The 15,730-nt window shown below is 48.1% G+C and overlaps 1 protein-coding gene across 3 annotated transcripts; it reads right to left on the minus strand.

The window, feature by feature from the left end:
• Positions 1-638: 638 nt before the first annotated feature.
• LOC125524826 (alpha,alpha-trehalose-phosphate synthase [UDP-forming] 1-like) lies at positions 639-7,439 on the minus strand. Of its 3 annotated transcripts, XM_048689856.1 has the most exons (19): positions 7,300-7,439; positions 7,095-7,190; positions 5,727-6,262; positions 5,535-5,632; positions 5,010-5,398; positions 4,804-4,918; positions 4,482-4,583; positions 4,031-4,181; positions 3,756-3,844; positions 3,592-3,640; positions 3,377-3,477; positions 3,034-3,221; positions 2,770-2,887; positions 2,313-2,492; positions 2,102-2,224; positions 1,938-2,025; positions 1,719-1,849; positions 1,527-1,625; positions 639-1,428 (listed from the first exon to the last, which is right to left on the minus strand). In XM_048689856.1, exons 1-19 carry the CDS (start codon positions 7,302-7,304, stop codon positions 985-987), a joined length of 3,102 nt encoding a protein of 1,033 aa, XP_048545813.1. In that variant the 5' UTR covers positions 7,305-7,439; the 3' UTR covers positions 639-984. The 3 variants fall into 3 exon arrangements, with proteins under 3 accessions (XP_048545813.1, XP_048545819.1, XP_048545820.1); XM_048689862.1 differs by lacking the exon at positions 7,095-7,190 and having other exon boundaries at positions 7,300-7,426; XM_048689863.1 differs by lacking the exons at positions 7,095-7,190; positions 7,300-7,439 and adding an exon at positions 6,378-6,504.
• Positions 7,440-15,730: the final 8,291 nt, after the last annotated feature.

Raw genomic sequence — 15,730 nt, forward strand, 5'->3', positions numbered from 1 at the left:
ATGCCGTTCAATGCGGACTTTAACAATCGACTCATACGTGCTGCTCTGTGTTGGCCACGAAATGCCAGGTCATATTCAAAACCAAACTACGCGATACTTGTGAAAGAAACAAAACTGATACATCACACTATATGTCAGTGACAGCGATTTTTGCAGAAATATACATCGTTATCTGCTTCTAGGACAAGAGAGAGCTTGATTGCAATAGATGGGGAATACTACTAAAAAAGATTGGAGATGGAGTGACGGTTGCAAGCGCACAAGAAATGGCAGATCGGGTTAATCCGGTGGGCGACCAATCATTCGCGACCTGGATGATGCTTGACCGGGTAACGCGGACAAGGGATGCGGTTAGGGAGCCCCACACAGCAAGTCATCCTCCCAGGATTGGCCACGGCTCACGCCTGAATGGAGTGTGCAGGCAGTTTTATTTGCCTATTTATATGCAATTAGATTCCGTCAGGGGCTAGCTGCACCTAACCCATAGTTTAGATTTCTAGGAGGGGTTAGGGTCAAATAACTACGCAAAATGCAGTTTCAAGTTGCCATACTTACCTGCGTGGCCACAGTGCAATCGGATGATGAACCAAAATTAGGGTGAGAAACGACAGAATCCAAAGCCAATCGAACGAAAAGTCTAAGAGCATAAGTGCAGAGCTTCCAGAAACCAGCGGTAGACCGTCAATGCTGGGATTAGTCCTCACATCACATAATAACAAATATCCATCAATTCCGCCTAACACAAACTCTCGGGATCACTCAGTCACAGAGCGTCAGTCTCCTCTCGCAGTAACAGTAAAACCAGGACCTCAGTCATACTTTGTACAGGATTGTACACCACGCCGCGCCGGACCAGCCACGGCGGCTACTCCGGCGCGCGTACAGGGAACACCAATGTTATTTAGGGCTGCTGTCAACTCTTCTTCTCAGGCGGGGCGGGGCGGGCGGCCGGGTGATTGCTGATTAGCAGAGGCAAACTTAGTCTTACTGCCTATCCAAGAACATGTAATCAGCGGCGGCGCCGGGCGGGAGGCCACCGGCACGGGCCGTCGTCGACTCGGCCATCTCCTTGAGGAAGGAGACGACGTCCTCCGACGAGTTGAGCAGGTAACGGGCGTTGGAGCGCTTCCTCCCGACGGCGCACGAGAAGTAGTTGTCACCGTTGAGGTCCAGCACCGACGACCCTTCGCGCCAGTCGTGGTGGCTGTTGTTGTTTGCGGTGCTGTGGTCGGACGAGGACGATGACCTCTCCGGAGGCGGCGGCGCGACCTGAGGCTTCTGTATCCTCGCCTGCGAGTTCCTCGAGTTGCTCCGGCCGTTGGATGGCCGCCCGTTCTGCCTCCTGTCGACGGATACCGACGCACCATCCGGTTTCACTTTTGGTTCAGAAGGGTATTCAGGGTCGAAGAACACATAGATGTCCTCGTCCTGAAAAGATAAAATTTCACAATTTTCCTATTATATCACACACACATTCAAGATGAACTAGAAAGGAACGAGAGAGGATAAAGTCAGTGCAGAATTACCTTTCCTAGGAAGTGGCCTATACATAGTACATAGTCAATCGGAGTAACCATGCTTTTGCTGTGAACAATCTCCCCTAGAATACGATCAATGGCCGCACCCTACAGAACGGAAATGAATAATTAGTAAAGCATCAGTTAGCTAAATAATATGAAATCTTTCACCATGTTTAAAAATCACACTGCCTAACTGACCTTTGTGACTCCAACAGAGCGAACTTCAACTGACCGGCTCCCTTGAACAACATCCACAGCTGCATTTGAAATTGGACCGGTCCACAGGTGCTGCAGCATATCTCTTGCTTGGAGCCTCCCAAACTCAACATCTTCACAAGAGGCAAGTGCAAATAGTATTGGATATTTTTGTTATTCACAAAATGAAGAAAAACTATGCATGAAGACCTGATCACTTACCCGCATACTTGTAGTTCCACACAAATGATGTTTCACGATGTTCAAAATGAGATCTTGGGGTTCTTTCTGTGAAGTACTCAAAAACATGCTGGAAAGGGGTAAATGGTGTGAGAAGGTATACATTAAGGGGTTACGGCTGGACATTGCTCATCAAACAGACCTACCTTTACACTGTCGACCCAATCCATGTTCAGATGCTCAGGCATTGTTGTCATCCATTCTCCATCAGTTGGGCGTAAGAACATCCCATGCTCTGCTGCCAGCCACAAGTTAAACTCTCCAAAATTCTGCAAAGGGTAGAGGATATCTTGATTTTAGTACTAACAGATAAAGCAATTACAAATCACAAAATGACAGGAGTAGTAGTAGTATTACTTCATCAAGAACACTCCTGTCGCTTCCGCTGAGAACGATAACCGTAGTGCTCTCGTCCTCGCAGAGGGCTCTCAAAGGACCCTTTAAGTCAGGATGCAACTTGAGTTCCATCTCCTTGATTTGATCACCGCCCCTTCTCCCAGAGGATTCAACTGGCTCAGTCAATGTTGAATTGAAACCCTATATTCAGTCATCGGTGCAACAAACAGAAATTGTAAGGTTATGCTGTTTGAGTGCTAAGTTCATTGTACTATGAAGGAAAAACTATACATATTTGCAGATGCCATTCATTTAGTTTAAAATGCAATGAAAATAAATGAACTAATGTGTAACATTTCAACATGTGGAGGAGTTACTGCAGAAGAGTAAACAAGCAGTTGTTTGCATTATAAACCCCAGTGATGGCCAGTATAAACAACTTCAAATATCAATAGAAAAGAGAAAATATGGTGTTTACCAATATGAGCAAACGATTTTTTGACTGCAGATATTGCTGGATGGCCGTTCGACTAGGAAGGTCAGGAGGAACTTGTCTTGTTCTCATCAGAGCTTCAGCAACTGTATCGTTTAGCTCACTACATGAAAAGACACAGTGTGGTTACAAGAAAGTCTGGCAGCAGCTAACAAATTTATATTTACAATGAAAAAGAAATATTTAATATACTAGTAAGTTCTGGTTAATAAAAGTACAAATGAGCCGAAGTGCAAACGAGCTCCTCACCATACAAAAGTTTCAGCCCAATCTTGGGCAGTATGAGTTGTTACATGCGCGTAGTTATGCCTGTGCCGCTTCTCCCTCTCATCAGATGTCATTGTCAAAGCATGTTTTATTGAGTCTGCAACTTCTGTAATATTCCAAGGATTTACAAGAATGGCACCAGCACCAAGCGATTGTGCTGCACCGGCAAACTGAAATTGCAATGACAGAACTTATGAACCAAAATCAAATATATTTTCAGGAGACTGTAAAAGAAACGGAAAATATAAACACACACATATGAATATCCTTACAGACTACATTTGGAATCAATCGATATTATTTATCATCATAGCTGATGACTTACCTCACTCAATATCAGAACTCCTTTTTTTGATCCCTGGCATGCAACATATTCGTAGCTTACAAGATTCATGCCATCCCTCAGTGATGTTACAAGAGCCACATCTAAGCAAAACAGAGGAAATGCACAGCTCAAGCATGATAAACGCACTAATATTTTGAATAAAAGAGTGCTAATAAAGCCCAACTTTCAATATAAAGAGAGCTGCCAGGAATTACCAGTGACTGCATAAAGAGCACACAAGGCATGGAAATCAAGAGATCGATCCTGCAAGGAGCAAATTATTTTAGTTGAAACGAAATAGTTTGCCAAAGAGCTATTTAAAAGATAGCACAAAGAATTTAGGTCATAAGATAGCACAGAGAGCTATTTAAAAGCTAACCAGATGATGAATGGGAACAGCAGACAATGTTCCAAATCGTCCATTTATGCGCCCAACAATTTCATGCACTTGGCTTGTAAGCTTCTGATCTGCTCAAGAAACAAGGAAGTGCTATAAGAACTGCAACCAAATCTATATTGTTTAAGAGGAATGATATTTTAAAAAGAGACAGCAAGCTGACAAATTGAAAACCATGTATATGAACAATCATATGTCAAACATATGATGCACTACATATGCGGAGTGGCAAGAACAAAATACAGAAATGTTCTTACACTCAGGGACGTCAGTTCTAGTTGGCACAGCAATTTGAAGTAGAACCACTTTATCAATCCATTCAGGGTTTTCCTCAAGAAACTTTTCAAAGGCCAAAATCTTTTGTGGAATTCCTTTGATCATGTCAAGTCGATCAACACCAAGCATTACCTATGACAACAACCAGGAACAAATACTCTGTAAGACTACAAGAGACGTCAATAAATTATTGAATTTTCAACAAAAGAAAGATAGGTCAAATCAAAAAGATATTGATAGTATGGTTTATAAGTTTGCAGGTCAAGATTTAATGTCCTACACTAGAATAACAGGACAGAAAAATGGAAGTGTGACTTTCAAGGTGGCATTTATGAGCTAGAACAGCTAAAATGTGCCAGGTAGATCTGGAAATTTCAAAAATACAATAGCAGCATCCTATCAGCTGTTTGGAAATTTCAAGTGTTTTCTCACCTTCCGTCCCGCAAATCGCTGTTTCAGTTCATTGACATGTCTTTTTGCTGCGTCAATGTCCAACGCCCTTTTGAAACGATCAGAGTCTATCCCAATAGGAAACTGAAGATTTCAGCCACGTGAGTACAAAGAATCACCCATTTTCCAAAAAACAAATTGGATATTGTATAAATCATCGTAATGAGAGGTAGGAATAGGTAGAATCATGAATAGCTTTGACTAATGGTATTTCACAAGGAGGAGAGGCCCTAGTGAAGCACAGCCACTGATCCCAAACATGTCAGATAAACAAACTAATTAACATAAAAGTTCTGATGTGTACCGCTGCAACCCGCGTTAACTTTCCCTGGTCCTCCACACCTTCAGGGGTACCCTCGAGTCCGAGTATTCTGGTACATGCGCTCACGAAATGCCTTGCATAGTCGTATGTATGAAATCTGAAGAAGAAAATCAGTAAGAGCTAAGAACAGCCATAGAACAACCAGTAAAGAAACCATTATTACTAATAAAAGCAAGATGCATGCTCACCCGACTAAATCAGCGCAGAGCACGGAGCGAAGCAGCTCCGAGCGTGATGGCAGAGTGCGGTAAATCTCCGAGGAAGGGAAGGGCGTGTGCAGGAACCACCCGACCTTCATGTTGATGTCATGCTCCTTGAGGCACCTGGGCAGGAACATGAGGTGGTAGTCATGGCACCAGATCACATCCCCTTCCTGGTAGTGCTGGTAGACGACATCAGCAAACATCTGGTTGGCCCGCTTGTACGCGTCGAACTGCGACTCGAAGTTCCGGGTGGTTGCCAGCCTGTCCTCCTGCGGCAGCCCGAGGTAGTGGAAGAGCGGCCACAGTATGTTGTTGCAGTAGCCGTTGTAGTACTGGTGCACGATCTCCTCGTCCAGGAAGACTGGTATGCATCTCTGTTTTGTTTGATCAACAGAAACAGATATTGTTTCAGTCACTAGAACGAACTAGAGTGGTAAAAAAGCAGACAGCACTGTTCTATTGGTTCAGTTGGCATCAGATATGTCATAGATTCTGTGGATTGCAACGAACCTTCTCGGCGAGTGCATTGGTGAGAGCCTGCTGGCCGACCTCGTCGGGGACATTCACACCGGCCCAGCCGATCCACTTCGCGTCGACATCTTTCACACCTGCGAAGTCAGAAAATTCAGTACGTGCAGCTACTGGTGCAGGATTCTGATGCATGCATCGCTCCGGTGCATGACATTGAGGAGAAGGGATTACCGAGGAGCGCGCTGACGAGGCCACCGGCGCTGATCTCCAGGGACCACTGATCCTCGCCGCGGCGATTGGCGGAGACGGGGAGGCGGTTGGCCACGACGAGGAGGCGCTGCTTCATGCCGCGCAGGCCGAGGCGGCGGAACCCGCTGCGGGGGCCGGAGAGCGGCGGCCGCGCGGCGTGGCCCCCCGACCCGCCGCCACCGGTGTCGTCCATGTTGGCGTGCGCGCCCTCGGGGCGCGACTGGGCGCCGCAGTCGGCAAGGGAGGCCGCGGCGGGCTCGGCGACGTCCGTGTCCATGGCGTCGGGGGACGCGGCCGTGGGCAGCTGGTGGCGCCGGCCGTTGCCCCGGAGCACGCGGTCGATGTCGCTCGGCGAGGCGCCGCCGTCGTTGGAGAAGGGCGAGGAGTCGGGGGCGTTGGAGGACGGGGTCGGCATGGCTTCGTCGCCCAGCCTGCTTCTTCTTCGGCTGATGATGTTGCTGCCCGCGGCGTCAGCGCTCATGGACCGCCGCGACGACTCCCCCGCCGGCTGATTCGGCCTGCAGCATTAGGCGGACGCACGCGGTGAGCGACGGCGGCGCGACAAGGCGGACAAACGAGACGGCCCATCATCACTCATGGGCGGCGGCCGGCGGCCGGCGGCGAGCGACGAACAGCGAACGGCGACGGCTCTGCCTCCCGCCCGCCCGCGAGCGCGCGCGCGTCCCGAGGAGGAGGCGCGGCCGGCCTTAATTGCGCTGCTTTCCTCTCGTGTTGCGTTGTGTGACTCGTGTGCGCAGCGGCTCGCTCGCCACGGACCCTGCTAAAACGGCGCGCGGTGGGGCCCGTGCGTCAGTGGGATAGCCGCCAGCCAGGAGCACGGGCCTAGTCAAGCGCGCCGGGCCGCAGAAAATCCTCTTTTATTACGCCCACCGTTCGTCATACACACACACACACACACCCAATTCCTCCCTTTTTTTGTTTTCAAAAAGCTTCAAGCGCAAATACCGTAATCACGTCCCCGTTCTATTTTTCCCTAAAAAAAACTCTACTACTTTTTTGAGACAAAAGAAACTCTACTACTAACAACAGGAAAATAAGCTTAACAAAAAAAAAATCTCTACAACAGAAATCGAATGCGATTACAAGACCCGGAGAAGGCCGGATCGTGATCGCGTTCACGGCCCATACGGCCCCCGGCATCGGAACAACCAATCCAATCTACTAGTCCCCGATGAGAATTTCTCAAAAAAAAAAAAACTAGTCCCCGATGAGATCGGCGGGAGCCACCCTGCGCGCCGGCCGGGATCCATCCAAGCGAGGCGGCGGCGCCGCACGGGCGAACGAAAGGAGAGAAGAAAAGGGACGACGTGGTACAGATCAACATCTCACCCTATGTCAAGGTCTCGCCGCGCGTGCGCTCCCGGATCGGTCGCCTTCGCCGCCTCGCGCTGCTCTGCAATGGGATGAGACTCCGACTCCGGCCGGCTGGTTATAACAAGAGCGAGATGAGCCCGGGGGATGGGAGGGGACTGCAACAGACTAGCAGAAGAGAATACACTAGGGGGTGAGAGGGGGAGGGAGATGGGGGTGGTACCTCATGCAACATGCAGCAGGGCCGCCACGCCTGGAACTCGCACTCTTGTTTGAGAGCACGGGCGATATGCAGGTCGGGGTGGGGGCGATTGGCACCTTTTTATAGGATCGCTGGGCCTGGGATCCAGCTAGCGGCAGCACCTCCTGCCCCGCGGACCGTATTTATATATTCCCTCCTCCCATCTATATAAGACCTAATACGTTTTTCAAGACCGTCTTTGACTATTGACAAAATTAATAGTACATGATATATATAATATGAAAATTATATCATTAAAAGCTCCTTTCACATACGAATTTGATGATGTGCTTTGTGTAAGTTGCATGTCATATATTATTGCTTTAACATTTGATCAAAGTAAGCCTCGAAAAACGTATTAGGCTCTATATAGATGGAAGGAGGGAGTATAAAGAAAAAGGAACCAGCTACGCGTAGTATTTGTGGAATTGTCCCTCCTGCCCCGCGGGGCTGCAACCCTCGGGCCTAGAGGTGTTTAGGGTAAATCACCGTGTATTCCTGACCCTGCTTTTAATTTGCTCTTGTAATGGAATGGAATACTAGTAGACTAAAAGAGAAAGGAAATACATGACAATGTACCTTTTTAAGGGAGACCATAAAAAGGTTCTATATAAGCTAGAGAAATATGTGACTGCTATACATGAAAACATACATATCAATTTTAAAATCATAGCTTATAGTTTAACGAAAAATAGAAGTAATAAATGTACTCGACCATAATTCTTCTCCGTTCATGAATATTCTTAGGAATCATTTTCTATTTTTAAAATTTTCATATTTTCCATATGTCTTAAGTTCTCTATCCAATAGTTTGTCTTCATATTCTTGTTTTCATGTTTTGTAGTAACTTTCTTCCTTATTCATTTATTTGCTATTCTTCCAGAAAATATTTTCTGACTGTGCTTTCACATGTGCAAAATCACCGTTGTGTCATCCGTCAAAGTACTTCAACGTCGGGGAGAATGGTATCACCTTGTGTGCGCTCACAACTACGTGTGCATGAGGCCTTGGAGAATGGGCGGTGGGCCAACGACGTGAGGCCGGACATGGATGCACCGACCGTCATGGAGTTCATGGTATTATGGCAGCGCGTTGGAAACATACAAATACAAGTTGGGATTCCGGATGTCACCAAGTGGGCTTGGGAGCCGGGTGGCGCTTACACTACTTGATCGGCGTACACAACGTTGTTCATGGGAAGACAGCTTGCCCCCATGGCTGATTTCACGTGGAAGTCTATACCCCCCCCCCTCCTGTAGTGTCGGTTCTTTGTTGGGCTCGCCATGAAGAACCGTTGTTGGACCTCCGATCGTTTGGCTAGACGTGGACTGCCGCATCAGGATACTTGCCCACTTTGCAACCAGGAGGATGAAACCATGAGTCATATCATGTTGCAATGCGTCTTCTCGAGAGCATTCTGGTTACATCTGTGCACAGCTCTGGACAAGCTGGACTGGACCCCCATGCAGAGAAGCACCCTCCCTGTTTGGATCTTGGGCAAGTGCATCCAAGGCATGCATGACAAGGATTTGCGAGCTTTGCTCACATTGGACTTTTGGGAGTTGTGGAAGCACCAGAACGGTATTTGTTTTTTACGGTGAGCCGCCATCTTTTGCAGCAGTTGCTAGGCAGGGATCTTGTTGAGGGTAGAGCTTGGAGGACGGCGGGATTGTTGAGAGCACCGGGTTTAGATCTCCTCTTCTAGCGGATTCAAATGTGGGTGTCGAATGAGACGTAGATTTGGTTGTTAGAGTGGAGTGGACGGGTGTGTTGTCACACCCTCGGCGGAGATATGCATGCTATGCGTATTCGAGAAAAAAGAAACGTCGGGGAGAAAGGGAACAAAGATATCTAGTTTTAAGAGTTGGGGTTTATGTTATTCATATTCAAATTCTTGGACCAAAGTTGGACGCGAGGAATAGTTGAGGGGTGAAATGGATGAATTCCTAATACGTTTAGAGAAAAGGCCATGAAACCCTACTTCTATAAGAAGCACGGGGGATCTAGCTAGGACTAACTAGCCGGTACAATACAAAACCCAACATCATACATGTCGTCTGTTGATAGCAGAAACCACTCAAAAGATATGAACAAGCCCGGCACATGCACAAGCCAGCTAAAAAGCATAAAGAAATCGGAATTAGCCAATGCCTTGACGCATGCCACAGATGAACTACAACTCCCATTATTCTTACACATGCATCTTCTCATTGGTTGAGATCATCGTGTATCTATACGATTTGCCTACAACAAAAGCATCCATCGCCCCAGTAAAGCAAGAAATTTTATGAGACTTTTGCATTGGTGTAGAAAGGTAGTTTCAACTCTGGCTTAGGGCTGCTACGTGTCGGCCGGCTTTTAAAAGATCCACCACCTTGCGAGCGATTGGATGACGAGTTCCGCAACCATCTGATCTCCTCCTATAGCCACATTACTTTGCAACAACGAGCGTGTTGTGCAAGCCCCTTTGCATCACAACCTTTGTTGCAATTCTTCACAACAGGGGAGGTGCGAACGTTGTTGCAGAAAAGCCTATTTGCAACATAGATGTTGTTGCGAAGCCCGCGAATGACTTGCCAAGTCCTTTGCGATATGGATGTTGTTGTAAAAGCCCCCTTTGCAACACGATCCTTGTTGCAAAAAAAATCTCCGCTAGTGCCTGATCGCCATTACAACCCCTGTTGCAATTGCAGCAGGGGTCTTGTTGCAATACCCTGTTGGGCACCCCCCCAACACACACACCCTTGTCTCCCACATGCATCTGTGTTGGACATCCGGCGGCCATGGACTTGGGACGACGACGGCACGGTCACTAGACGGGGGATCTCGCCATGGATTGGGATGACAACCACCAGGCGGCAGGCGCGGCGACGGGGACGAGGCCAGCAGACGCAGGCGAACTACGGTGAGAAGGCGCGCCTTCGGATCTTGTAGCGGTAGTCGAGGTTGAGGTGGGGATCGCATGAGCGGTGTCGACGTAGGTTGAACTCGTCCGTGGTTCGTAGCTCCTAGAAGAAGAAAGAGATTAGGGAGAGGAGAAAGAGACAGGGAAGGAAAGGAAAGGAGGGCGCAACGGGATAAGGTCTGGGTTGAGCGGCATGTGGCCCCATGTGAGACACACGGTGCAACGGGGAGGCGGTCAACGCCATGTTGTTATCCGCCAACTGAACTGACATCCCTATTTAGTTTGAACTGCATGTTTATTAAATAAATTCATGTGATTCTTGTATGCGAAATTTGTTATGCTTTGGGAAGGGTGGGGGGGGGGGTCTAAATGATCTATATTCCCAGATAGTTGAACTATATATACTACTGTGCTACACCACCATATATTCCTTTTTTGCGGCATAATTTATATTCCATGAATAGTGCATATGTACAAATGCAACACTTCAAACAAAAATTTATAAACATAAAAAAAACAGATTTGGCAAACATGATTACAATGATCCACCAGTGGTACAATAACGCAGTCTTACTGTTTACACCCCCATAATTTATTTATTTTTGCTGGGAATACACCCCCATGGTCAAATGCCTAAAACCCGCCGGGTGGGGGGGTCTGGGGGTAAAGGGCCACGTGTACAAGTAATTGGACCCGTAGCAGCTGGTACCAGTCGTGGCCAGTTAAGAAATACGGAATGGAGTGAGTAAATATCGAGCAGCTGTGGAATACTACTACCGGATACGGATAGCGACGTGGAAAAAGCCGACGATAACGAGAGCGAAAATCCTAGACCTACGTAAGCTTTTACGTGTTCCTACGTAACATCCTTCCACCAAAACTAAGGGCCTCTTTGATTCGTAGGATTGCAAAAACACAGGAATAGGAAAAACATAGGATTGAAATGGTATGTTCATTGGATCTTTATAGGATTTGAGTTTATTTGATTGTGTTATGGGAAAGGCGAAGGATTTCTTTCAAAAAATTGGAGTGAATGTTAGAATTCCTGTGAAATGTAATACAAATAAATCCTTAGAAAAAAAAATCCTATAAGATCTAATCATACGAATCAAACGACCAATGTAAGAAAAATTTCTAAAGATTTCAATCCTTCAAAAATCCTATGAAGATCCATTGAATCAAAGAGATCCTTAATGCCCTCCCTGATTTTCAGGGGATAGCCCCGGTGCCTTCACTAATATCCAATTAACTGCTGCCAAATCATCTTTTACTACGAGCCTGTTTGGGACTGCTCTGCTTCTTAAAATTCAGCTCCGCTTCGGAAAACACAAGCCAAACGGGGTAGCTCCATGATATGCCGCTCCGCAAAAAAACTAGAATCTGGGGTACAACTTCTAGTTTTTTATGAAGCTCTTCAGGGGGTGCTCCAAAAAACTCTAGAAGCTGGAGTTAGGTGAAAATTACCCACCACTGCCACCAGTAAGTGGATACCCCTTCGTTTCTTCCCTCTCAACCAATCAAATAGATCCTTTCCACCAAATTTCTCATTCTTGAAGCTGGAGCTAGATGACAGCCAAACATTCTTTTTGGTTGTATTACAACTTCTAGATGAAACTGCTCCAAAGTGAATTTAGTAAAACGAAACCGATTTTTATGAAGCGGAGTAGTCCCAAACAGATCCTACATAAGAGAATCTGCACGTAGATGTAGCATTGCTAGGCCACAGCCCGACGGAGCGTCCGACCGTTACGGGAAATCGGGAGTCCGCGCGCGCGCCGGGGTTTGGACTTTAGAACCGGGTGCCCCTGCCAGCCGAGCTCCACCCTCAACGTACAAAGCCGCCGCCACACGTACGTCAGGGCTCTCGTCTACACCGGTCGTATGTACGCCCGCGTTCCTGCCGAGAAAACGGAGTTTGATTGGTTTTCCTCCGGTGCGTCCGCGCGCTTTCTTTTTAACATAGTATATACAGACGCAAGCTCTCATATATACGCGCATACACTCGTTTTTATAAATGCACACACGCACACCCTATCTCTATGAGCACATTCGAGAGACTGACCCGGCATATCATCTTGAGATTCTACAACGTCACCGTAAATGCCTCGTAGTCGAAATGCAAGCATCAAAATTTAAACCCGAATGAGCTGAGAATACCACTGTCCACCTAAACATTCAACTGCAGGTTGGTCTGCCTTTATGTCCACGCGCTGATATGTGTCTTCGCGTCAAGCCATGTCAATGGCGTAAACGAAGCACATGCAGCCAAAGCTAGCCATGTCACCGTAGATATCAAGATTAGCTAAAGCTCGGATGGAAAACTAGAAACCGAGCGGGCGGCTAGCTTGAAAGCGTGCGTTACTAATAGCGAGCATCAAAATTTGAACCTTACTAAAGTGAAGATAACAATGTTCATTTAATCATCCAACCACATGTTGGTTCGCCTTTATGTTCGCGCGTTGATATGTGTCTTCGCGTCAAGCCATGTTAGTGGCGTAAACGAAGCACATGCAGCCAAGCTAGGATGTCTACGTAGAGATCAAGATCAGCTAAAGCTTAGGTGGCAAATTCGAAACCGACCTGGCGACTAGTTTGAAAGCACACATTACTTATAGCAAGCATCAGAATTTAAATCCTAATAGGTTGAGAATAGCATTATCCATCTAATCATCGAACCACAGATTGATTCGCCTTTGCGTCCACGCGCTGATATGTGCCAGCGCGTCAAGCCATGTCAGTGGCGCAATGGAAGCATTTGCAGCCAAAGCTAGCCATGTCACCGTGGAGATCAAGATCAGCTAAAGCTTGGATGGAAACTAGAAACTGACCGGGCAGCTAGCTTGAAAGTGTGCACGTTACCAAAAGCAAGCATCAGAATTTAAACTCTAGTAGACTAAAAATAATACTGTTTACCTAATCATTCAATTACAGATTGGTTCGCCTTTGTATCCGCGCGTTGATATGTGTTTTCGCGTGAAGGGCCACACTTGCAGCCAAAGCTAGCCATGTCACCGTAGAGATCAAGATCAGCTAAAGCTTGGGTGGCAAACTAGAAACCGACCGGGCGGCTAGCTTACAGCCATGCGTTTTTTTTTCCCTTTCTTTTCTTTTTGAAAGCGTACGTTACGATACGTCATGCACGCATTCGTGTGGTGGCTAGCGTGCACCACATGACAAGGATCGGAAATGGCTGGTAACATGGGCGCACATATGTGGAGATGGAATGTGTTCCATAATTAAACTAGGTGCACGTACCTACGGGTGGCTGCCACGACGCCACGCCGGCTGGCTGCAGGCAAGTATTACTCGCTGTCTCGCTCCGTTTTTAAATGCAAGTTTTTTTTTACAGATTCTAATATAGACTAGATACACAGCAAAATAAGTGAATATACACTCTAACATATATCAATATACATCTGTTGTAGTTTTTATTAAAATTTAAAAGATATTTATATTTAGAAATGGAGGAAGTAGTACGTACTCTATGTTTGCATGCATCTGCATCGCACACAGAGGGACACGGGAACCGAGAAAGAGGCGCTCTGCAGCGGGTAGAGATGAGACAAAGGATCGTGTAAAACAGACTTGAGTTAGGTGATCGAATCGACCACGATGCATCGATCACGCTGACGCCTGGCCCCCGCGTTGTCCTCCCCTTAGAGCGACTCGGGCGGCTAAAAACCTAGCCGTCGTCGTCGTAAACTCCCTCCTCTCCTCCCTTTGCCGCCGCCGGGCTAAGCCCGGAGGCCGACGGCGGTGGCGGGGGATCTTCTCTTTCACGCATCTTCGGGGTGGGGCGGACCCTAAAGCGTGTGGTGGCGCGACCGATTTGGGATGTGCGGCGCGGCGGATGGCGTCAGGCGGTGGCAGGCCGGCCCGTCCTCGGACGGCGACGGCTTGGCGCGGTGGAGGCTAGGACTGCGGGCGCTGTGGATGGCCCTTCGGATGGCGGCGACAGCTGCGGTTGGCGGCGGCCGGCTTGGTTGCGATGGCGTGCTTGCTGTCTTCAGATCGGCGACGACGGCGTGGAGGGCCTGGTGGTCTCGTCGGCGGCACCTCCGATCAGATCTGTTCTGACCGGTGCAGCCGGCGGTGGTGGTCATCTCTTTCGTCAGAGGTGGTCGGCCTAAGGCTGGGTGTTCGGATCTCGGGATCCGTCATTTGGCACCAGTTGCGAGTCGAGAAGACGTAGTTGCTGGTGAAAAACGAGCCGACGGCGGGCGATGGCGGCGTTCCACGTCGTTACCTTGATGAAGGCATCGTCATGTGACTTACGTCGACCCACTCGTATTGCTCCGGGGAAAACTCTAGGATCTGGTGTTTCAAACCGGACGATGGTGGCACTGCGGTGTCGTTTCTCTCTTGGGAGCGTCGTTTTGTGGAGCAGCGCTGGAAGTCAGAGGCAAAAGGTGGAGCGGCTTCGTCTTGCATGGAGCTTCGGTGGAGATGTCAAGTCATGCCTGACCGACAGGTGCTACACTTGGTCATGCCTGATCGGCAGGTGCTACGCACGGCAGATCCTCCAAGGACTTCAAGCTGTGTCGACTGGTGGTGCGTGGCAGCATGGCGCTGAGGTGCATCAGTGGCGACCGCGACGTGTACAGCTGTTTACGTGCAGGGAGGAAGTGCCATTGGGCGTCGTGGTGCTGTCGACTATAGCTGGACCGAGCAAGGTTGGTGCATCAGTACAGTTCTGAAGATGGAGCGGTGGCAGTTGGTGGCGCCGGCCTCTAAGAGCACGCCGGACCAGTGTGTGTCCAGACCCGGCAAGTGGCTAGGTTGGGGTTTCAGGTCTTAGATATTAGGCTTGGCTGCGATGTCTGTTTGGTATTAGGTCCAGACTATCTGCGGCCCTTCATTAACTGGATAGGTGTAGCGACAGTTTGTTGTTTAGAAGGCGACTTTAGTCTTAGTATTGTATGATTTTGTAAGATCTTGTGAGAATAATTAATAAAGTGGCCGTATGCAATGGCCGCCGGGCTTATTCTTCTTTTCTAAAAAAATCGATCACGCTGACGCGGGTACTGTACACAAGTACAGCAGCAGTCTAGAACACGGTCTATATATACACAGTACTATTACTATATCGGTACAGTAGGAGTTGAGGTAGAGATGCTACTGCTGTTGCATGGTCACATACTATGTTGGTACAGAAGTTGCATCAATTATCACAGGCAGGGAGGGCCGGCGATGGATCGATATGATCGGGCATTCGAGCCGATTATGTGATTGTCCTGGACACCAGTTTGAGGTGGCAGGGGAGTGAGGCAGCTGGACGGGTCCACGGCTGCATGCATGCCTTTCTTTTCTTTATTTCTTTCATCAGTCAAGGTCGATGGAGCAAAGATGCTCGCACCCATAGGTCTAGACTCTAGAGCCAGTGCACAGTTGTAGCTCATGCTTCTATCAGCTCAGGCAACAAAGTTCCCTCCACCCCATCCCCGGCTGACACGCTATCCTCCAGCCTCACGAGCAATATGCGCTACACTCTACCATATCTTCCGTTTC

The sequence above is a fragment of the Triticum urartu genome, chromosome 1, assembly GCF_003073215.2.
Source record: "Triticum urartu cultivar G1812 chromosome 1, Tu2.1, whole genome shotgun sequence".
Taxonomy (NCBI): domain Eukaryota; kingdom Viridiplantae; phylum Streptophyta; class Magnoliopsida; order Poales; family Poaceae; genus Triticum; species Triticum urartu.

Bases quoted from the DNA above. Each gene is read 5' to 3' on its own strand.
- LOC125524826 (XM_048689856.1), bottom strand. The intron at 5,399-5,534 runs GTTCGTTGCAAT...CAAACAAAACAG, and splicing joins CCAATGCACTCGCCGAGAAG to AGATGCATACCAGTCTTCCT. The intron at 3,641-3,755 runs GTTAGCTTTTAA...TGCTCCTTGCAG, and splicing joins CTGTTCCCATTCATCATCTG to GATCGATCTCTTGATTTCCA.